Source organism: Polypterus senegalus, chromosome 8, assembly GCF_016835505.1.
Source record: "Polypterus senegalus isolate Bchr_013 chromosome 8, ASM1683550v1, whole genome shotgun sequence".
Taxonomy (NCBI): domain Eukaryota; kingdom Metazoa; phylum Chordata; class Cladistia; order Polypteriformes; family Polypteridae; genus Polypterus; species Polypterus senegalus.
The window spans coordinates 19,193,982-19,218,586 of NC_053161.1; the positions used below are offsets into that span (position 1 = coordinate 19,193,982).

At 35.9% G+C, this 24,605-nt stretch overlaps 1 protein-coding gene across 6 annotated transcripts in view; it reads left to right on the forward strand.

The window, feature by feature from the left end:
- Nucleotides 1–24,605, forward strand: part of LOC120533832 (chemokine-like protein TAFA-2) — a 640,348-nt gene that overhangs the window by 322,625 nt on the left and 293,118 nt on the right. For 5 of the 6 annotated variants that reach the window (XM_039760858.1, XM_039760859.1, XM_039760857.1 and 2 more), the window contains exon 2: nucleotides 23,596–23,702. In XM_039760858.1, coding sequence (XP_039616792.1) covers nucleotides 23,597–23,702 — 106 coding nt within the window. In that variant the 5' untranslated portion in view covers nucleotide 23,596. Of the gene's footprint in view, nucleotides 1–16,165; nucleotides 16,208–23,595; nucleotides 23,703–24,605 lie in introns of those variants that run through there. The other variant, XM_039760860.1, reaches the window with a different exon arrangement.

Here is a 24,605-nt window from a genome sequence, read left to right on the forward strand (position 1 = left end):
ATCTTTTTTATAACTAAAAAGCATATGCTGCTAATAATATAATGTTACACATTTTACTAAATGCAAATTTTAGACAAGCTCTTAATCTTTTACCTGATGTCATGTGAACTGCTGAATTTCTGAATTTGAGTAGAAAGATTTACAGCAATGTCTGAGGACAGGTTGCTACAGACTATATAATCTATATACTGATGTATGATTTCCCTCAGTCAAGAGTTACAGTATGCTTTAGTTATTTTTGGTTCTAAGACTTTTCTTGTTATGTTTTTCTGATCCATGTATGTTGAATTTGTAATGGATTTTGTTTTAGAAAATGATTGTGGTGTTGTTCTTACTGAACTGGGGCTACCATAAAGTAGAAAGTTGCTGGCAAAAAAGGTAATGTTAAAATAAACCGTATCAAATGGAAAGTTCCTTTACATGTGGTTTGTGCACAGGAGATACCAAGGGAAGGTTGGTTTGATCATTACATGATTTGTCTTAAGAAAGGATTGTCCTAAAATAAACCTAAGAGATTATGGTGCCTTGGAATGAAATGACACCGCCCTGGGATACTACAACATTGCATTATGAAAATTATGCCTAACAACAAGTGAGAAGACCTGGAGGGCTACCAATAGTCCAGCATAGTTCCAATGGACAAAAAGGTGTAAGGAAAGAAATCACAATCTGAATAGGTGGGACTCTGGAAGATGGACAATCTGAAAGCTGTTCTGCAAAATTGGACCCTTCTAGTATTGCACCAGATGCCAGGGAGGCAAAAAGACCAGACATTGCTGAGAGTGATTGTAAGTGAGAGGATGAGTGTGTTATTGAAGTTTTGGGAAGCAGAAAGCCACTTCCACTATACAGTCACAGCAAAATCTTGCAAAGAAAGGCTCAGTGGGGCGACTCTACAAATCTTGTTTTACAATGAAAATATAAGGCACAAACTGGCCCTCTTTTCTCCCACCCTTTCCTTCTTGACAACCCTTGCAGACTCAGCATGCAGTAATAGCCCTTGAAAAAGCCTTCATTAATTGTAATCCATCCATTCATTGATCAGTCTATTTCCTATCCCATCTTAATTGAACTGTATAGTTGCAAAGAGCAGAAACTATCTTGGCAGCATTAGGCACAAGGGAGGAATCAGCCCTGCACAAAACAGGTAATATGCAAGAGCATTAAGGCCTGATGAGCTAATTATGAAGGTCTTATTGTGGACTCTAAAAAAAATTGCCTTGCTTAGGAGTGCTAAAAAAATTCAAAGAAATAAAGTTGCTAAAGACATAAATGTAAAAGTGCTTTAATTTATTTTTAAATTAAGTAAACAAAGAGATAATCTGGCAGGTCCACAAAAATCAAAAGAGTACTCCGAACATTATTACTGTTGAGCTTTACACAGGAATGGAAAATGGCCTTTAAGACTTTGCGACCTCTCATAAAACCACACGCTAATCAAATAGCCAAACCCACCCGATAACATGGCTGAGCTCCCTTAGGAAACTAGGCTACATCTCTAACCATAACACTTCGTTTTGTTACCTTATACCCCTGGCTACTTCTATCTGTGCATGTTGCTACCCAACAGTTATTACTTTACAGTACAAGAGCTCAGGTCAAGTCAGCTTGGGGAGCATGCACTGCTACAATGTGTTGCCGCACCCACCAAATGATAAAATACCTTGGGATCTCAGTTGGCAACACTTTTAGGCACACACTCCAGAAATGAGCATTTATCTGCTGCAGCCAGGTGTTACATGAGTGTCCCCTTGGCCTGGTCCAGCTGCTCGGGTCCTCAGCAATGAGGATCCTGTGAGCTGGATCATGCTCAGGGAATTGTGCCTCCTGGCCGTAGTGCTGTAATTGATGCTCCCTCACAATGTAGGTAATGTGTCTCATTCGAGACAAAGTCAAACCAGTGGTACCCAAGGATTCTCCGAAAAGACACAGTAGCAAATGAGTCCAGTCTTCGTCTCAGGTCACTGGATTCCATCCATGTCTCGCAACTATATAGCAGAACAGGGAGCACTAGGGGTCTAAACACTTGGACCTTTGTCCTTTTGTAAAGATATTGGGAGCGCCAAACACCCCTTTCCAGCAACCTCATGGCCCCTCATGCTCTTCCAATCCATCTACTAACTTCAGAGGAAGAGTCACCAGAGACATGAATGTCACTGCTGAGGTATGTAAACCTCACTGACACACTGCTGATGGCTGTGCCCAAGTGGTCATTAAAAGCCTGGATCTTGGTTTTTATACAGAAAACTCCCATCCCAGACACTCAGATTCCTCATTCAGTCTCTCAAGCACTCAAATCAGAGCCTCCATGGACTCCACAAAGATCACAGCATCACCAGCAAAGTCAAGATCAGTGAATCTCTCATCACCGGCAGATACCCCACAACCGCTGGACCCCACGACATGGCAATGGCAAATAAGGCCAGCAAAAAGAAAGGCTACGCTCCATTCCTCACATCAAGTGGTATCAGTCATATATTTCTAATAACTTAGTTTTTTCTCTCAGTCATCTATGTATATAGTTATAGAGATAGTCCTTAAAATAAAATAAGGTTGCACATAAGAAATAAATGTCACTTTCTTATTCTTTGTTGAGGAATGTGAGGAAGGCCAAACACATACAATGACTGAAATGTTAAATAAAAGATTGTTTTTAGAAATATGTATATAAATTTGCACATGTAAAATATGTGTATGCTTAGTGTATGTACCGTATATACTCGCGTTTAAGTTCTTCCGTGGATAAGTTGGGGCTTGATTTTACCGTATAATTTCTGGTATTTTATAATGTCAGCCGTATAAGTCAAATGCGGAAAACCCGCGATATTGGTCCAAGAGATTATGATATGATATATACAGTATGTATATATATATTTATTTATCTGTTTTTGAATTTATTTGAAGAACTTATGTAAAAGGCCAAATTTCCCAATGGGGACAAATAAAGTTATACAGTCGGACTTCGCTAAATCGAACTCGAAAGGGACCCGAAAAAAATTCGACTTACAGAGTTTCCGAGTAAGGGAAAACGGTGTAATAGGCGTGGGTTAATCAAGGACATTTTTTCTGAATTAATTATTATACAGTATTACCGTTTATTATATTGTCGTTTTATACGTATACATGTAGGCTACATATCAGTACATCAGTGCTTCCCATTTGGGGGTGCCAGAATCCATTGAGAAAGAAAAATGAAAAACATTATTTGTACAAAATCTTAATTTATTTATCCATTCCTAAATAATTAAATGGGCAGGCTATTTCGTATCAGTGCAATATGCTGCTTGCTAAAATGGATGACTTCCACTCTTACGCGCACTTAGTGCTGCGTGGGTATTATGAACGATCATATTAACTCATATGTTTTCATACTTCTTCTCAAACCAAGGGGGTGCGAAATCAGCCTCGTCCGTCACAGGGGGTACGAGAGTAAAATGAATCAGGAAGAGCTGCGGTACATGCATCTACAGTATGTACTATCGAACAGTGCAATGAAACAGGTTACCTTTAGAGAAAAAAGTCTGTTAACTTTGTTTGGCATCGATATGCTGATGCATCTCGCTCGACAATCTCCTCAGTGTCGTCAATGGACTGAAACACATTTTTCTCAAGATCCGGTGCATTGAAGACGTAATCAGGACTGTAATCTTGAACAATTTCTTGCAGTTTCTGTATCCAATGACTGCAGTCGTCTTCTGGCACTTGCACACTTTCACCACATAGCCTATTAAACACAATTCCGTGTCTTTTCTTGAATTTGTCAAGCCAACCATTGCTGGCTTTAAATTCTGAATGGCCCAACTCTTTGGCAAATTCTTCTGCTTTTGCTTGCAAAAGCTTCTCATCAATAGGAACGTCTATCCCTCGCTTGCACAAACCACTTCAAAATGCATTGTTCAATGACTGGATACTCACATTCCCTCATCCTCTTCTGATGGCCACATGACTTCTCACTGTACAGTTTCAAAATCTTTTCTTTTTCTTTCAGAAATGTGGAGAGTGTACTTGTGGGAATGCCGAATTGCTTTGCAATTTCCACTTTCTTCAAAGAAAATTTGACTAACAGAGGTTGGGAGCCAAAAAGTTTTCGAGTAGAGGAGATATAAATACATTGGTTTTATGGGAATTCGGCCAGGGACTAATGAACAATTCGACACTGGGAGGTTTTTGACTTAGCGAGGTCCAACTGTATATTTTATTTATCTATCATTAAAAAACTGGTGATATGGAATATCCACAGCAAGACTGCCATAATTTCTTGATAATCTTCACTCCTAATCCACAAATGCAAAAAATATCTTTTTATAGTTTGTGTTTGTAGTACTAGGGTGTTGTACCTTGTTAGCCATTATGAATGTAGTGAGAAGTCAAGCAAAATGACACCATTTATTGGCTAACTAAAAAGATTACAATATGCAAGCTCAGGTCCCTTCTTCAGGCAAGGTGTAATCATAATTTATGTTTAATATTTGAGGAAAGATTTTAGTTTTACTTAGGTGACTAAATTACAGTAAATTTTGTTTGAATGGCAAAAAATTGGAAAATATGTTCATAAACCAAAATGTTATTTTATAAAAAGGAAGAAGTGACAAACAAAAAATTAATTACAATGCAAAAAAAAAAGAAAAAGAAAAGAAGGGCTTTGTACTCCCCTGAACAGTGTAGCAAATTATCAAACAAAAATAGTAGGGAAGTGTATACCAAAATAAACTAAATAAGGAATCAATGCACTAGAAGCTATATTTAGTCTAAAGTTTCAGTTAACAGCATTAAATTTAAAGAACAGAAATAAAATGAATAGGTTTTATTGTGTAAGTGGCAAAGATTCCCCTGAAGTACAAAATTGCACTAATGGTGTCACATGTCAACAGAAGTGCATTTGCATTAAGTGATACTCACAGAATTACAAAGTCATAATGTGGCATGTCCTGATGACCTTATCAATACAAGATGCAGTAAATGGGATAAAGAAAATAAACCAAAGCAAAGTATGCAAAAATAACAGTGTAAAATGGTGAGTTTCATTTCATAATTGTAACACAGAAAAAAATACTGCTGTCTTGTCATTCATTTATTTTGGGCCCAGTTAATTAATTTCAGGGGAGTGTGGAGCTTTGGGTGCAATGAAGGACACAATCCTAGACACATACCCTTACAGGACTAGCTGGTTCAAATCCTGTCACTGACTCACTGTCTGATCTTGGGAGAGTGCCAGTGTTCAAACAAATAGATGTGTAAATCATTGTGCTTTAGTTCTGCACATAAAATGGTATTCTTAGTAGTTAAATGCCGCATAAAATAAATGTAGTTTGTTCATTTTTAAGGTTTAAAAAACATTAATTTAATTTAGTAATCACATGCCAATATTCTCTTAACAAAATGATTCATAATTTTCACTTTTGTAATGGCTAACTTCTTTACCAACCAGCTCCATTTTACCCTGAACTTTGACTGTATTTCTTCAATAGCCAGTCAAAATGTGTTCTCAGGTTGAGCTGGATTACAAACTAATACATTTTTAGCAATGATAAATAAGCATACTTTCCACCCACTTCTAAAAATGTGTATGTTAGATTAATTAGCAACTTATAAATTGATACATATAAGGAGTGAGGGTACAAGTATGTGTGAGAATGTGCCCTGTGACAGAAAATCTTCATTTGTTTTACTCCTTCATCTTTTGTAATGTTAATTAGAAAAAGTAGGTTAAAAAATGGATGGATACTAGAGTAATTAAATATATAAATGTATAGGGATATTATTTCTAATGCCTTTATTAAAGGCTGTGATGATCTGGGTTGCCCCCATGCTCCCTGTTGCATTCTGGAGCCTCTTGAACCCGTCACAGTCAATACCGTAACCGAGATGAGCTGGGCAGGTGAGGACACATGCATACAGCAAGGGGTAGGTACAAAGATGAGAGAGCACTTTTATTACGACAATCAAAACAAAACAGTGTCCAAATTAAAGTGCAATGCAGTCAAAACTCCAATAAATAAATAATCCATAAAAACTATCTGTGTCTATGTTGGGTTAAAAAGTCATTCAATAAACATATTCCAATAAAAATTAAGTTAAGGCAAATCAGAGAAACCGTTCTTTAAAACCCATAAATTGAAATGCTGCCTTCTCCAAGCTGGCATCTCCTTTGCTTACCTAGTAAGGGATCTGGCAGCCGTGGAGGTGCAAACTTAAAATGCAGTCAACCATCATAAGCAGGCTTGGGCCTCCATAGCTGGGCCCTTAGCAACTGTGGGGTGCCATGCCGAGCCACACACATCTCACACACCTACAGTACTACTTGTTGATCGCTCAATAGGAGCACACCTTCCTCAGCCTCAATCTCTGGCAGCTCTGAATCTAACTCCAGACTCCCTGTCTTCATTCACTTCAGCTGGGCTCTCTCTCTTGTCTTTCTCCTGATGCTTTCACTTTTTTCTCTCTTAACCTTCATTCCGCTCCCTCTGTAGGCCATTGAGACACCTGACTGATCTGCCCACCTCTGCATGTGCCTGAGACACAGTCAGCTGGCACCTCAATGAACTTCGGTACAAAATGCAGTCACACTCACCCGTGCCCAATCAAAACCTGCTCCTTTTTGGGGAGTGATTATTTATTTAAAATAAAAACTGACCAATCCCTGCTTTTCCACGGAACCTCTATTCCACAAAGGCGACTTACATTTGGTCACGTTTAATTTGCTCTTCCAATTGAAGTGCACACATAGGCAAAGTGACTTGCTTATGGCCACACAATGTCAGTAAAAGGATTTGAACACATAGCTTCAGGGTTTGTGTTAACCACTACAGTAAACTGCTGGCCTAAAGTGTCGCCTTTTGATTTGTGCAATAATAATTATCACATATTCTTAATTTTAAAATTGTGCGGCACTGAAGAATTAAACAGAAGTAACCCAAGGAGTGGATGCCAGTCCATCACAGGGCACATATATTCACATGCCCATTGAACTAGCTCATTTAAAGTTATTAAATGTTAATGGCTGTCTACCTCTGACTTCCTTCTAATTTTAAATTAACTGGATAACAGCCTAAGAATGAATGTCAATTACAATTATTCTTTTTGTAAGGAAATATTCTTTTTAGCCATTATTATATTACTTCCAATGCTTAGGATTGCATTTGCTTAGGCTGATGTGTGTTAATTGAGTGTCATTTCTCACTCAGCCACAAAGACATCCCCTGATTATTAGATTTCCATTGTTCTTGACAAGTTCTTTTTGCAGATATCTAAAAAGAATTCATTTTTTATGCCAACACAAGCATCTTCATTTGGCCTGTAGGCAGCAATCAGACTGTATACCTCATTTATACTCCTTTTCACTTCATCCATCTTTATTATATCAGTAATGAACACATTGACGCTAGCTCTTCTATTTTTTGTAATTCACGTCACACTGAGAATCAATTTGCATTTGGTCATTACAGGTGATAATTTAGTTTTTTTCCTTAGGTCTTCAAATATTAAAAGATCACATCACTGATCAGCTCCAGAGTCATTATCATTTAGTTTTATCTAATTCTTTTATTTTTTATTTAATGTTTTAATCTTGTCAGAGCTCTGATTGATCTATTGGGGTGCTGATAACCTGAAGCAGATGCACAAACTGTTCTTGTATTCTTGCTCCTCAAAATCTATAGACACCGTCAGCCTGATAAGACAGAAGCCCCACTACATAATGCATTATTGAATTGCTGTTCTACTTTCATATATATTATGGAAATAAGTAAGTAAGGTTAAAAAAAAAACTTGGTGTTTCTTGTACTTTATCAATCAACAACATACACCCAGCTTTCTTTTTTATTTAGTAAATCAAGTATAAAATTTTGCTTATTTAAAATACAATGTATTTACAAAAAATATGTAAACAGTATACTAGAATTAAGATAATACATTTATCCAGCTAGACAGGGCAAAATGCACACACAGTTAAATCCACATATTAAAAGTAACTGGGAGGGACACTGAGTCTCAGACACTATGACCTAGTGGGCCAAGGGTTGTGATGGCCGCCACCTCTGGCTCATTCGCCTTGTGAACACGTATGCTTCAGCTGTAGAATTATAGGAACACATGTGAAACTTGTAATTTACTTTTGAAATGATTATCCAAACCACATGCATTTAGTTTGCTTTTTATCAGAATTGCACTAACTTCTGCTAATTTATTCGATACAGTCTATTAAAAATATGGATGAGAAATCTCTGCTCTTTTAGCTAATCAATCACTATTATGGAGCTATATTGTTTAAGTTTAAAATTGTACGCATGCAACATCCACACCCCCTAATTTATCACATGGAGGCTTAACTTATAGAAGAAGTCTATACATGGACAGTATGAGTATATTTGTAGATTTCCATGTTAATATTAAATACTGTTTAATGTTCAGTCTAAGGGTGGCACAGTGGTAGCGCTGCTGCCTTGCAGTTAGGAGACCAGGGTTTGCTTCCTCCCTGCGTGGAGTTTGCATGTTCTCCCCATGTCTGCGTGGGTTTCCTCCACGTGCTCCTGTTTCCTCCAACAGTCCAAAGACATGCAGGTTAGGTGCACTGGAGATCCTACATTGTCCCTAGTATGGGTGTGTGTGTGCCCTGCGGTGGGCTGGCGCCCTGTCCAGGATTTGTTCCTGCCTTGTGCCCTGTGTTAGGATATAGCAGGTTGGACAATGACTGATTGACTGTTCAGTCTAACATGTGTATTTTATATTATTTTTAATAATATTGTATTGGTAATGAGATTATATTTGCAAATATGTACAGCATTCTGTGTTGGGAAAGAGGCATGTTCAAACCAAAAGTGCATTGAATAAAACAGAATTATATCAACAGTGTAGTATGGCTTTTTGTGGAAGCAGAAAAATCGTATTTAAAAAACCTGATATTTAATCACTGACCACTACAAAAAAGTGAGTAAATAGTCAGCTCTTAAACTGTAATGCAAGCAAAACACTCTATGCAGATTCTGAACATATTGATTATTACTTTATTGGATATTCCAAACAATACATCTGTAAAACAGCCAAGTTGGGATGTGACAAAAGAATGGGTGAGCTGCAGGGACACAAGGTTTGAGTCAAGAAATAATTCAGGGCTGAAGGAAGGCAGTGACCTTCTTTATGTGTGTCACGTAAAGCAAGGTTGCATCAAATGTGACACACAAATTTCTGATTCTCTGTACAGAAAATGCCCTCAAATACAAGAAATGTCTTGCTTACAATTAGCAAACACTTCACACTTGCTCCATTTAACCTGCAGATGTTTGTGACTCAGACATTCATGATGGAGAAAATTCAGAGGTGAGCTTAGTGTTGACATAGATTTAGTTCCGTTGAATGAATTTTTATACAACACATATCCACGTACAATGTCACGGTGCGTTACACATTGACGGCTTTATTTAAAATAAAACACAGCAAATAGTGTGCCAGATATATATAAATACACACACACATATATATATATATATTTTTTTAATTAGGTTCTAAAATCTCCTAAATATTAACAAATAGTTAATAGAGTAGCACACATCTAATGTACTGGCAATCTGGCATTAGAGACAAAATTCCAGATAAAATAAGCCCCTGGAACATATAGTCATTAGCAAAAGGCAAGTCAAAATCTATCTGATCTAAGGCAACCAATATACCACTTCAACAAGACCATTCTACTGTAATTCTGACATAAGGCCACAAAGGTCGGATGCCGAGTCCATCATTGGTGATGATACATCCATTCTAAGCTCCAGTTTCCAGGTAATGAGGCCTAACTATATCAGAATAGCAGCAATGCTAAGCACCACTGCCAGACAGTAAGAACAGTACGGCAGATAATGAGAAGCTCTTAATAACATCTGATCAGTCACCTTTATTAAGAGGGGATGCGAGCAGCCTCACCAGCAGCCAAAATAAGAGTAAATTATGGTAACTCATATGTTTTGACTAATGGCAATATTTAATATTTGAAGATAAAATATATAGATACTTTTTTTTTGCTTGCATTTTTTCTTGCAGTAGCCACTGTTGAATGTACTATAGGTAAAAGGAACTAAGAAATTTCCAACTTCGGAAGTAGAAGAATTTTAAAGTTATAGTCATATGGACTGGAAGTATATGGCCAGTTAACTCCAGTTACAGTTGTAGCTATGATCCTTGCTGAAATATTAAGTTATTCTAGATTGCTAATTGAATTATCTTAACATCATAATGAAATATTACTCAATTCAACTTCGTAGCATCATGAATGTCCTTTTATTCACACATTTGTTGATTTTATTACATGTATTCTTCTAGTGGTGGCTTTGAGACTATAGATTTGAGCTGGCAATCTGAAGATTGCCGGTTCGAGTCCCCTAAATGCCAGAAGTGATTCTACTCAACTGGGTCCTTAAGCATGGATGGCCCTTAACCTGCTTTGGAATGATGTTAACCTGCATCCAGATCTGCAAGTAGGTCCACCAACTTGCAGGGAAAACTTTGGGGATGGTGGCAGGATTGACACTCCAGGCACTGTAAAAAAAAAAACTCACAGTGATCCATTCAAACTAGTGTGGTGCTGAGGTGCACAGCTGCACAGCTGCACTCAGGTCTTAATCTGGGACCCTGAGGTGATTCATTGTGTAGTGGGTGCAGCAACGCGTTATATAAGTGCTGCCAACCTCTCTCAAAGTATAATTTACAGCTCAATTAATGTAATTATTAGCAATGCTATTTTATTTGTTGTTGTTTAAGTCACTGTCATTTTGGGACACCGTTACATTGTTCATGGTTGCTACATGCTTAAAAAGATAACAGCATCACCTGACATATAAGTTTTAGATTAAAAAAATAACAGAAAAAGAAATCTTAATTAATTTATTGTAGCTGCAGGAGATAAATTATTGTCACAACTGGAACTCTTTTGCACTTTATTTATTGACTGTGGTTTTTGAACTTTGTACTGTATTATGAAAGAGTAAAAAAAAGCATTTCTCATAAAAGCTGCATTTTTAAGATATGTCTGCAGATATGACATTGTTATGATTTACTGTAATAGTACTAAATCTAAAAGCTGACTGCTCAGTCTTCAGTTTTAAAGAAATACATTAACTCACTGCTACTAATATTACAAGCAATTACAGCAGAAAGTTCCAGTTTTTGATTTTTCAGGTCAGCTGTTTTTCTATAAACTCAGGTTTTGTTCATATGGTATATTTATCAATATTTTTAGTAGTTTTCTTATACTTTTTCATATTTTCAATCTAGATTCAATTTTTAGCATTCTATCTTCATATAGCAAGTGGTATTTGTCAGGATCAGCTAGAATGTAAAATAAAAAAATATTGCAATAGTAGTATCTCCACAGTACAGTGAAATTTTTACTTGCATATTGGACCAATATGCAACAAGTTGCCACGCACTGGCGTTATGATGATAAATAAGAACATATTAAAATGTAGAACTTTGTTGTAAGTGATAGAAAACCCAAATAAGCTTAACAGATGCCCTTATTACTTCTGCTTCTAAGCTCTCATTAAATGAAACCTTGTGGAAATAACCATGACTTTAATATAACATTTCTCAGTCAATGCCTAAAGTGTGGGTGGCACAGTGGCGCAGTGGGTAGCGCTGCTGCCTCGCAGGTAGGTTCGCTTCCCAGGTCCTCCCTGCGTGGAGTTTGCATGTTCGCCCTGTTTCCTCTGGGTACTCTGCTTTCCTTCCACAGTCCAAAGACATGCAGGTTAGGTGCATTGGTGATTCTAAATTGTCCCTAGTGTGTGGGCTGGCGTCAAATATAACAAAGCCCAGAAGCTAAATAATGTAGATTGCTTTTAAAACATTTAGTATGTTTCTTTAAAAACACTTGAATTTCATCTTTTAATGAAGTGTAATAATTTAATGGCAAAAATATATTTTTATGCGGTGGGCTGGCACCCTGCCTGGGGTTTGTTTCCTGCCTTGCGCCCTGTGTTGGCTGGGATTGGCTCCAGCAGACTCCCGTGACCCTGTAGTTAGGATGTAGCCGGTTGGATAATGGATGGATAGACAAAGTGCACCATACACTGAAGTTCAGATATATGTTTATTTAAAAGCATGCCTCTGCATTACCATCAAAGACAAAGGAAATGGAGGATAGTTACGTGATGCAAAACTCTGATTAGGCTCTATTGCTAGCTAGAAAATTGGAAATTTACAGCATGACTACCTGGCCCTCACAGGAGCTTGCTTTAGCCCCTAACTCACTTAATTAATTAATAATTAATTACATTTAAACAGTGCCTTTCTCACTTATTAAAACACTATACCTAGACAGAAGAGAACCACCCCCAACATGTAGCACCCATCTAGATGCTGTGATGATAGTCTTTATTGCACAAGAGAGCTCACAACACATTATTAGCCTTAAATGGGGGATGACTAGGGGGTCAAAATGGATGAGGAATCGTGATCTGCATTTATCCAGAAGATCAGGAAAAACCTACTCATTTCAAAAGATGCTCAAGTATTTTTACTTTTTACATTCCTCTTCTTCAAAAAAAAAAAGAAAACCACCACCAGGTCTGCTCATTTAGTCCCCAAAATAGCCAACAAGACCACTTTACCATAATCCTGTGATGTCATAACCTAGCAGCTATCCTGGGTCACTGGAAGCAAAGAAGAATCACCCTCAAATTCAATTAAAAGTATATAAATGGTCAAATAGGCACAAGACAGTAAAAAATGCTGTTGAATTGATGAAGAACTTGATGTGTCATAAAACAAATGTGAATCACTTTTTAATTTACTCATGTTTGTTTTGAGTGGAATTATATTATTTAAAAGTCTGTTTCCCAGACAAGTTGCATTTTTGACAAATGCTTTGTTTGATTCTTTGGAACCATGCATTAGTAAACTTACACTAATGTTATTAAATGTCAAACCACAAACACATTAATTAGCACTGTAATAATCCCAAAAGCTTCAGATGAATGATTCAGTTTATCAGCCATTACTAACAAACAGAACGATACTTAAACAAAATATTTTTGATTAGTTATCCAAAACCAAATAACAAGTAAACAGAAAGTGAAGAAAATAATAAAGAACTCTATCTGAAAGTAATAATGTTCTCAATGCAAAGAAGAAATAGACTTTAGTCTCTGAATAAATTAACTATACAAAGAACTCAAACATTAATTCAGGAAAAGACGCAATCTTCTATGCTAACTCAGAAACCAAATCAGAATTAGAATCAGAATTTACATTACTGGCCAGGTACACTAACGTGTACTAGGAGTATGTCTTAGTACTACTGACACAACATACAAGGAAAACAACGAATACAAAAAGATAAAATATGATGTCTATGAAATATGAGGAAAAAAGTCCAAGGTGTGCAGGGATTTACTTAATAAATGAGCAATTGCTGAGAATAGGCTTGGTTATTTAATGCTGTTGGAAGTAATTGGTCTCTTTTATCATTGTCAGGACACCTGTGAGATTTGCAATGATCACCCCTTTAGGTTCAACCTTTCGAAAAATTAAGGAAAATAAATAACAAATAATATTAATCTTAGTATTCTAAGTTATGACATAAATTTAATGTATTCTGTGTCTGTCCCGACAATTTGCACAATAGGTAGCCAGAAACAATTAGCGAGTGGGTCAGGGAACACCTAGATTACAAAGGATTTAACAAGCTTCTATAGTTAAATTAATGATTAATTGTAAGGTGGAATTTATAATGTTCCAAGTTTTATGATGCTTTGGGAAAATGTCTGGAAAGTAACAATACTGTATACACAAGGAAAAAAATGGAAATTGCAACACTTTGACATAAATTTTAACATTAATATATAAAGCTAATGACAGCATAATCATTTTTCTTAACAGGTTTAAGAATTAAGTAAAGTAGTATGTTGCCAGTAGCCTGTTCAATGCTCCTAGTGAGTCAAGCAATAACTTCGGCTGGGTGAGGAATAGAATCCTGGCATCCTCCAACAATATCCCACATGTTTTGAACTGGATTCAGAACAGGCAAGCTGGGAAGGACCCGGTCGTTAAACTCTGATGATACTAAGTGGGCGCTGTTACCCGCTTGATTTCTGCAAGTGTGTTTCCCTTCAGCTAATCCCTACATGCTGCAGTTGAACTTTTGCAGGGTGGAGCCATTTGTTCTGCAGCATCTTAAATAAACATAATATCTTTATGTCAATGCTTGTGATTGAAGACCTCTCAAAGCCTGTCCCCCATCATTATATCTGCTATGACTTAATATACTGTATGTATTAAAATTATGCTCATCCTTTAATAACTATGAAAGCACCCATACGTCTAAGTGATCTAACCCAATGGAATAATGTCAATAATTAATAAGAGTGGCCCAAAATCTAGGGTAAGAGAGACTAGCATTGTTGTGTGTCTGTCAAGAGACACCACTGTCTGAAAGACAAATAGAAGTGGATTAGATGTAAACATGATTCAAAGCTTGGAATGCTCTTGCAAGAGAAGCTAAAACATAATGTGTTATACGAATTTAACAATTACTTTTCATAGTGGTGATGGAAAGTTAAAGTATCATTTTAATCAGGGCATTTTCAGTGTCATGATTACTTCTAAAACTGAAAGTCTTCATACAGATGTAAACTGTCCACATTAGGAGAACTTTTATGGGAAAGGAATTTAGCCACAAATGGAGGTCTGCAGATTAAAAAAAAAACTTAAGTGGTTTACCACCTTGCTTTTTCAATGGGTTTAACTAAAGCTATTTAATAATAACTGTTACAATAATGGATACGAAATCACTTGTAACACAAAAGCCACCCCAAATAATTCTTCTGTTGTAGCTGCAGAACTTTGCAGTCTGTCACAGTAGGCTTTAACAACACATAATGCATAGTCCGTACAAACAAATTGCGAATCACTGTATCAATTTATCAATTATTAGGCTGAGGCATGCAATAATCACCTAACACTAAATTACTAATGTTTTTAATAATAAGATCTATATGGTGTGCTATAAAGTACTTGTAGATGTTTATGGCTGATTAAGAAAAGTTAAGCAAATAAATAATACAATATTAATAAAACATCTGTTACACCAATGCACATACAGTATATCGTCTAAGAGTGAGGGTAACTACTCCTATGCAAACTCTTTAATAAATATCATCATTTTCATGAAACTTTTCATCAGAATTCATTAAATTGACAAGACTTTATGAAATATTTATGGATAAATTTGGTTTTAATGTTAATTTGTAACAGAACAGAAAATACATTTTCATTTGCATATTAATGAAATATAGAAGACGATTCTTTAAATGTATTTTTCTTTGCATGTAACTGTTCTGCATTACATTTCTATACTAATGATTCACATTATCTCAAACTACATAGCCCACAAATGCACTTGCAAGCAAATTTCAAGTTTATCTGTTTTTTTTCTCCTTGGATTGGTTTTTGAAACATTTGGCAAGTTTGTGATTTGATATAAAAGTTTTATTGAAATGTAGAAAAGATTTTATTTTCCCAGTCTAGGTTTGTTGTTAAAATATATTTTGTATATTCTTACACAATCAATATTGCACACATTTTTATTAAAGTGTAAACAATCATAAGTTGTCATATAAGTATGATATTTTGCACATAGTGTCTGTATTCTGGGTGAACCACAGAATATCTATAATGGCTTAAATATTGTAAAACATGTATTCAATTCCATAATTTTAAAATATTGCCAGTCAAATATTTCTAATTAACGTAACTGCAGCTTTCATATAATTTTCATTATGTGTTTAAAACATAATACTTTACATGTATGTTACTTTAATTCTGTAAGTAAAACAAAAAACAAATCACACCTATTTTAATTGATGTATTCTTTACAACTATATGCTATATGCTATCATTTTTATTTAATGACTTTCAGATCTATGTCTCATCTGTTAATTTGGAAGAAATATCTTCCTGGAGTTTTTTGTCAGCTAGGAAAGTTGGCATAAGCTGGCATAGCACAGGGCACAGTCACCCACACACTAATGTTTATTCATACAAGACCTAATATGAATTTTATAGGTGACCTAACACGCACATCTTTGTGATATAGAAAGAAAACCAAAGTAACTGGGAGAAAGATGAATATAAAGGGAGGATGTGCAAATGACCCACAGACAGCCAGAGGCAGAGCAGGCCTCTGCAACAGTGCAGAAGCAGCACTACCAGTACACCCACAGTATGTATCCAGTATGTTGAATTTTCTATTCACATTTGAAATAATTCAAAACAAATATGAATAGAGTGCTCAGAAGTGTGAATAAGCAAAACAATGTTAATTTGCCACAGAAAAAGTTTCATTTCTAAAGAAAATCAGTTACAAGGTGCCCTCTGCTTTTTGTTTAGCGCAAATAGTTTTTGAGGCCACTGTCATGGTCTCTGATGCTACTTTACTATCTTACTGACTGAGGTGACAGCATTTTTGCTCAAAGTACTTAAAATAATTTACGATGATCTAGGTTAAATCTCAACTATGTTTGGAACATTTGTTTACAACTGATGCTATACTGTATAAGCATTAGAGCTCAGCATTTGTTTGAGAAGATCTTACGATCCGATAGATGGCCATTCTCTATTTTTCATGTATGTTTTTGTAGCTCATAACACTTTCTGGGGTATAGTAATAAACGTTCAAAAGTATCTTACTATTCATTCAACGTCTTTTCTACACCCCAGGAAATGAAAGTGCTTTTATACTTTACTGTGAATCCAAATGAAGGCATTTAATATCTGTAATCTGAAGAAACTGGAAGCAGCTGACAGAGCTGCTGTTATTTTCACATATGCATTCTTGACATTGTAGTTGATAAGCCCAACTATGATGTTACCATCAGCAAATCTGATGTTCTGCCTTCTATTTTTGGCTTTCCTTTAATCCTATGGGTTGCCTTTTGAAAAGTTGAGCATCCAGTTTTAAATGGATTTATGATAAATCCAAACAAGACCGACTTCAGAGGGTAATTTGTGCTGAAGGCTGCGTTATAAACAATAAATGATATCCTAATGTTGGTGTCTCACCTGTCGTGGTGCTCAAGGACAATGCATGTAGGGCCAGAGAAAAATTCTATCAACTTTAGACTTCTTAATTTGATACGCAGACTGAAGTGGGACTTGGGAACATTTAATGAAGCTGTCAGTATTAGCCAATACAAGTCTTTATAATTGTTTCATATCCACAGAAGAAAATACCACAGGGCCACACAAAATCAGGTATATTCACTTTCAGTTTCTTTAGCAACTGTACCTTGGTGGATTTCATGATGGGTTTCTTTTTGACATTAGAGGTGAAAATGGAAACTGTCTGTAAACGGAAGGTTTAGCTGAGCTGCAAAACGATTGAGAATTTGGAATTAAATAATTGCCCACTTCAACTGCTTTGTAAATATTTACATTTGTATATATCCTGCACACATCTTGCTCACTGAACAGTAATGTAAAAAAATCTCTGGTTCATTATGAGCCATGAAGAAAGATTCTGTGTCTTGGTGTCTCTGGATGTGAGATATCAGTGTTTGTGATTTCATTGACATCATTTTTAGAGATGGTGACAATTTGCAGGCCCAGATAATGGTTTGAGAATATGTGCTCTCATATTGTGTTTCAAGTTTTACATTGTATTGTCTTCAAACCTGTTGCAAAGTCTTTTCGAAGTAGTATCGTTTTGTATACTCAATTTGAAAATAAACTATTATCTAAGCACAGCTGCTGTATGGTATGACTGACATAATCCCACTTATATTGCATAGTTTTATTGTTGGCAGGGCACTCTTCAGTTTTTTTTAATCATAAAGTAAAAAAACATGTGATCAGACTTAACTAACAGCAAAAACCTACTATGAAGAAGTCCATTCATCCATTCCTTTTCAAATCCATTAATTCAGTTCAAGGTGACATGAGCCTAGAGTACTTTGGAACACATGGTGCCACTTTTCAAGGATACTTAAGTAATTTTTAAATTTTTTTCTTTTAGGATTTGCTTTAAATCTTACAATTATGATGCTGACGTCATTGTCAGCATCATTTTGTATGGTTACTGTATTTCTTCACAGGCACTACCATTTTGCGCATTTGTTATTAAGGGAGGTTCTACCTTCCAAGATAACGTGATTGTTGGGCATATGTTGTATATGCCGAGTAACACATGACATCATTACAAATATATTGTATAAAACTAGCTGATTACCCAGTGGCTTCGCTCACTGAGTGCAAGGGAAAAAAATAAAAATATAGTATATAAATTATTAAACAGTAAAACATTAACATGTAAGAAGTAAAGATACATTGATCAGTACTGGAGTGCTTTCAGGTAAAGTACATTTTAAAGGCGCTATAACACAACAGGTAAGTAGTACTAACAGCAGCTTAAATGTATTTGGATCATCTCTCAGTAGCAGATCCCTTGTGAAAGGCGTTACACGACTGATGTGGTATAGAAATTACATATTCTATGCAATCCTGCAAATTTCTGCCTGACAACCTTGCACTACGGGCCTGTGATTTAAGAGAAAAATTATTCTGAAAAATGTGGACACTGCCGTTCCGTGCTTAACAGGCAGAAGGTTCAAACAATTCCCAAGTCCAAAACTTAACATGAAGAGTTCGGCACATCTTCTTAGATGTAAACCCTCCGTCTTCTTAAAAACATTCATCACAAAAGCAACCTTGATTGTTGCAGGGTTTTAGTGACCTGAACCCACCTTAAGGGACAGTAAGTAGTCGTGCAGCACAATTTACAAAGAGAGTTTTGCTTCAATGGTGGCAATTACAGTCATTCACAAAGATTTCCCGTCTCCCAGGAGCCGACGGGGCATTCGAAGTGTCACAAACAGTGCGAGAAGAGAGGACGCCACCCGAAACTGCGAAGCTCTCAACCTGGCGGAGCAGCCCGACATTCTGTGCTTCCGACATCCACTTTGTTCTCACGACCCCTCGTCACTGAAGGCAGTGTCGCCTTCACATTGTTTACAGCTCGGCACAGTTAAAAAGTAGAAAGACGCAAAGCTATTTTCCTCATCTCTTCTACTCTCAAGTACTGCCAATTAAAAAAAAAGATAGAATATGGCAGTTTCCGTGACAGTCATGTGGACGAATAAATAAAACTTCTCTGTCAGAACGTGCCTGGCAGCGAACGGCTCAGCGTTGGAGTCCAGAGAGGAGGACGACGCAGGGCGCAATTCTATGGGATAGATCGGCGTGTTTGTGTTTACTTCTTTTCAATATCAGTAAAGTAACTCTCGCACAAATAATAACAATTCATAAAGACGATATAAAAATGGCATCCACAAAAGAAGTGATTAGTTCCTGTATTATATGTTCTGTGGTCATACGTAATTTCCGTTTCGCGTGGTCATACGTAATTTCCGTTTCAAACATGAAAATAATTTTATATATATAGATTGGCACACAGTTACAGTGTAAGGGAATAAGGGAAAGATCTAGCAGGAGACTTACTTCTTCCTTTTAAAGAATATTGATTATGACCTTATATTTGTGTAGCGATTACTATTTGTTAAACTTTTAGACTGTTTAGTTTAATGACTCTGGATACGTCTGAGTCTGTTGCTTAAAACCTGACAATCTATAAAAAATTCAACTATTTGAGCCTGGGAGAAAAAACCCAGATAGACATTGGGAGAACTCCATAGACAAGGTGCCTGGGTTGGGATTCAAACCAGTGCTCTTGTATTTGTTAGGTTGTGATGCGAATTGTGGCCCAATCATAAGGTGATGTAATGGTGATGCACTTAAAATATTTTGATAACATAGTTTGTAAAACACAATGACTAAAGTTCCTTGCTATAATAAAGAAAGCCGGTCAGAGTTTGTCTTTACATTTGTGGATGACGCTGTAAAGGTTTTTCTAAGCCTCTTATTAACATATAAACAGATTTGCGTGGGAGAAGGCACGCACATGTGTGGCCACTATAATGCATCTGATATCACATTCAGAGTAAACAACCTTATAATTAAAAAATTAATGAATAGATATTTTTCTAGTAATTAATTTAACATGTTTTTTAGATTACCATGATGGTTTTCGGACACTATTGATATGCGAGTGACAGCGACTGTGTAGTTAAATGTTACATTTCCATAAAAGCATGATTTCTGTGTGTAAGTCAAGGGTGGTTTAAATACAATACCATCACACAGGCTTTCGAATCCCTTGATAAATTCAAAAAGTGCTGTGAACAGACAAACGTGGCACACATTTGCTGCACCCTTTGATCAATCTGCCCCACAGTGTCTTTGTCATAAACCAAGGTTATTCTGCAATGCAGATAGAAACAGGTAAAGAATTGCTGTCTAATTCTCAGAGCAGATCACTTCTGAAATTAGCAGCTGTTTATTAAAAAGGGGTCACCGTACTTCTACATACAATGAAGAAGGCAAGTGTCAAGTAATTTATCAATGTGATCTCACTTCATGCTGTTTTACTGAAAAAGTCAGTGGGGAAAAATTCCTTGCCAGACCTTCTGTGATTAATATCTTGAGTTACATTGAAATATGAAGCTCTGTTGCAAGTGACTTTATAAGAAGCAAGGAAGCAAGTCCCCAGTGACATATTTAATGTGCACCGTATTATGCACTTGCTAGAATGTCATATGATTGGGAAGTGACAGGTTGAAATGGTGGTTGCAGCTCATTTTATTGGACCAGTCTCTACCAGGATAGGAAAAAGGATTTGGTAGGTCAAGTGCATGGTTGAACTTGACTTTGCTCAGAAATTTATAGTAAATCCATACAGAAAACAAAAGAGCTAAACTTCACCAGAGCACACACACAAACACACAAATTCACACAGAATATGCAAGCAAAACTGCTGCCAGGGTTTTTTTGGAAGCGATGTAATGACTAGTTGACACAGTGATCAGAAGCGAATTGCAGTGCTGAAGTGACATTCAAAAATAATTGGCAATTCCAAAGAGGGGAGCATAAGAACAAAAAAGCAGTGAGTCCCCATTTATGAAGGTCATGCCTGCTTTTATACGGCTTTGGAATTTGTAGCATGACCACCTAAGGCATTGGGGGCTTGTTTATGTATTTTAAAAAGATTATCATGAAATTGATGACAATATTACTGTTAACTGTATGCTGCATTGAGAATTACTAATAGTAAAATCAAACATCTCTATAATTAGGAGCATAAAATTGATATCAAATTAAACATACAGAATGAAAACTTGTAACAATAGAAACCTACAATATGCATACAAATCAATATAGGTTATATGTGTTAAAGTAATAATTTATATGTATTGGTGACATGAAAACCAGTGTATCTGAACAAAATGTACTCATTATTGTGCATTTGTGCTGTCGTAAGATCACTAGTATGCACTTCAGACATTATACTTAAAATGTCTATTAAATAGAATGGAGTTCTGTGTTTTAATACATTCATGTTTATCATGGCATCAAAGAGTGGCACCATGTTGCATGCTGGTCAGATATGAAAGTAAAAATTTCCCTGTGCTCTATACACGTGACAAGACTACTACTACTACTACTACTACTACTACTTCTAATGGAACAAAATGTTACTTATATTACTTGTAGAAGAATAATGTTATAAAAAATTCTGACATGACTCAAAGCAAAACCTAAACTAGGAGTATACTTTCTTCACAACAAAAAACATAATCTATCCATTATCCAACCCGCTATATCCTAACTACAGGGTCACAGGGGTCTGCTGCAGCCAATCCCAGCCAGCACAGGGCGCAAGGCAGGAAACAAACCCCGGGCAGGGTGCCAGCCCACCGCAGAAAAACATAATCTTGCCATTAAATTATTACACTTCATTACAAGATTAAATTCAAGTGTATTTAAAGAAACATTCTAAATGTTTTAAAAGCAACAAGCAATCTAAATTATTTAGCTTCTGGGCTTTGTTGTATTTGACGAGAAGACTGACTTATAAAAGATATACATCATATTGTATAAAAACCAATAGCAGATATAGCAAGGACTGTTTCATGATCGGATTCTGCTTTAAGTCCACTCTTTATGCAATATAAGAAATAAAATTACGATTGTTCTGAATTTCTTAAGGGCCTATTATGGTGCATTCTGTTAATGGTACTGCATAAGAATTATTGGGGAGAGATTTTACATGACTTCAGTAAGTTACTGGCCAGGATGTACAATTAATGGAAATGTTAGTAGTGGTGCAGCATTCTAATATGAGACGTCAACACGTCCATTATCGTTTTAGAAGGCTCAGCAGAGTCTATTCTTTCTGGGATAGTTATAGAGGTTTGAATAGAAACACAAACTATTGACCTTTTTGGTGCGTGTTGCTTCCCCACTTGTGTTGCGAACTCAAACATAAAACTATTAAGTGCTTATGTGAACCATCACATCTTTCTACTGTTTGTTCACACTCCTTCCATTTGGTAAAAGGCATAGGTCAGTCAAGACTAAGGAATGCTAGATTTTTGAAAAGGTAGCCATTAGGTGCATTAACTCTTAACTCTTGGCCTTGATAGTCTTCTAAATGAATATTATGAATATGTTTGGGTGTGTTTGTATTAAACTTGCCACTTGTAAGCTGTTGTCGTATGATGAGTACTGATGTCCTTTTAGTTTGTCTTTGTATTAGCTTCATCAAATCATCTTCTCTATAACTGGTATTGCTATAAAAATTAATATCAGAAAACAGCATAATAATTAGATTTTTAGGATGTTAAATTTGATAACTAACACTGACTTACTCTCCTCAAAACACAAAAATTGTAATTATTAATAGGCATTATTTCCTTTCTTCTTGCCATAAAAGAGCTTATTGTTATGCAAGATCCCATAACTCTTGACAAAGGTGATCTTCACACTTGTTTATACATTCTTTCTACTGAAACATAGTACTGGTTTGTCTATAGTCAGCCTGGAATGTACATCACTTCTCAATCACAAAGTATATTTCACTAGAACGGTAATGTGCTTTGCTTTGGATGCTATCTAGTACATAGTTTATCTACAGTACTTTTTGATCTGCCCCATTTAAACCTTCATGTTCTGGTTTAGGTAAGGCAGTATGCTCAGAAGGGGCAGACATTCCCTAGGGATAGCAATCTAACATTTCACACCTCATCCTCCCTCAGTTGCACATAAGTTGTCTTGGGTAGAAGCAGTCTTGGAAATATACAAGTGAAAGTGAGAAACACAAAGCCCTACAAAGATGAATGCATTACAAACTTGGCAAGCTGATCAGATTCTCTGTGCCCTGGGGAACTGTGCCACCTCTTGTATCTCGACAATACGCCCTTAAATACCTTAAACAAATACATATATTAGCCAATTAAGATGTATAACTGAAATTAGGTGAGCACTATATACTTACCAGGATAACTTATATTGCTATTTTTGACGATGCCTTATGATGCTTTAAAGCTAACCCCATACAGACCTCCCAGGCATATTGTTATGTACGAAATTCTGGTGATCATATAAGAAAAATGAAGTAACTTTCTTATCCAGTTATCATATCATGAATTTTACTGCAGTTTTCAATTCACTGATATTTTGTTCCTATAAAACATACAACCTTTTCTTTATTTTTTGCAGGATGAGTGAGAGATACACACAAAAAGCAACTAAAGGAACGCTTCTGCTTATTGTGTTTGTAATAACCCTTTGGGGAAAGTCTGTATCTACAGCAAGTCATCATAAAGGTGAGTTTCATATCCATTCATTTATCCCTTTGCAAAAACCTAGACATCAGGATGTTGTATTGTATAAGTGAAGAAAGAAAAGAAATTAAAAAATGAAATTAAGTAAACTTCAAGAAGCTTTCCTGGAGTACAAAAATGACCAGTGGATATAAAATAATGAGTGTAGAATTTTTTGTGGCTTATCAAATCTGTGTGACAGAATTCTTTCAATGAATGGCAATGAAGTTACAGGTTTATGTCTCCCTTCATTTTCTCAAGTCTAGTTCTCTGCCACTGCTCTATTTCTTTCTCATTTCTTTTTCTGTATTTAATTATTGTAAATCTTTTTTTATTCCTTTATTGCTAGGTACCCTCTATTAAAAAATGTATTTTATTTTAACACATCTTTTGGTACATTTTTTAAAATTTTCTTAGATAGTTATAGCTATCTTAATTCAAAATATTATTTGTAGAACTCATGGCCAATAATAGAGATGACGATAGATAGATAGATAGATAGATAGATAGATAGATAGATAGATAGATAGATAGATAGATAGATAGATAGATAGATAGATAGATAATGTCATCTCTATAGAGCTTCCTCCCAACCTACACATGAACTGCTAAGCATTCGGCTATTCTATTCTCATCTTTTCAGTAGTATTGGAGTGTTTGTATTAGTTTTGTTGTTTACAATTATATATTTCTTGTTTTGTTCATAATCACGTTGTCTACATTGCTGCTATGATGTGTGCGTTGATAACTTCTTTGCTTTTAATGCCGTTTGCCTAATGAGAATTAGAGATTTAATAAAAAATGCTACAGTTTACATTACAAAAGGTTAAACCATCAAGAGTTTGTCCTTTTTGTTTTTGGTATTTTGGCAAATTAAAAGTGTTTAATTTGATTATTACTCTAGGT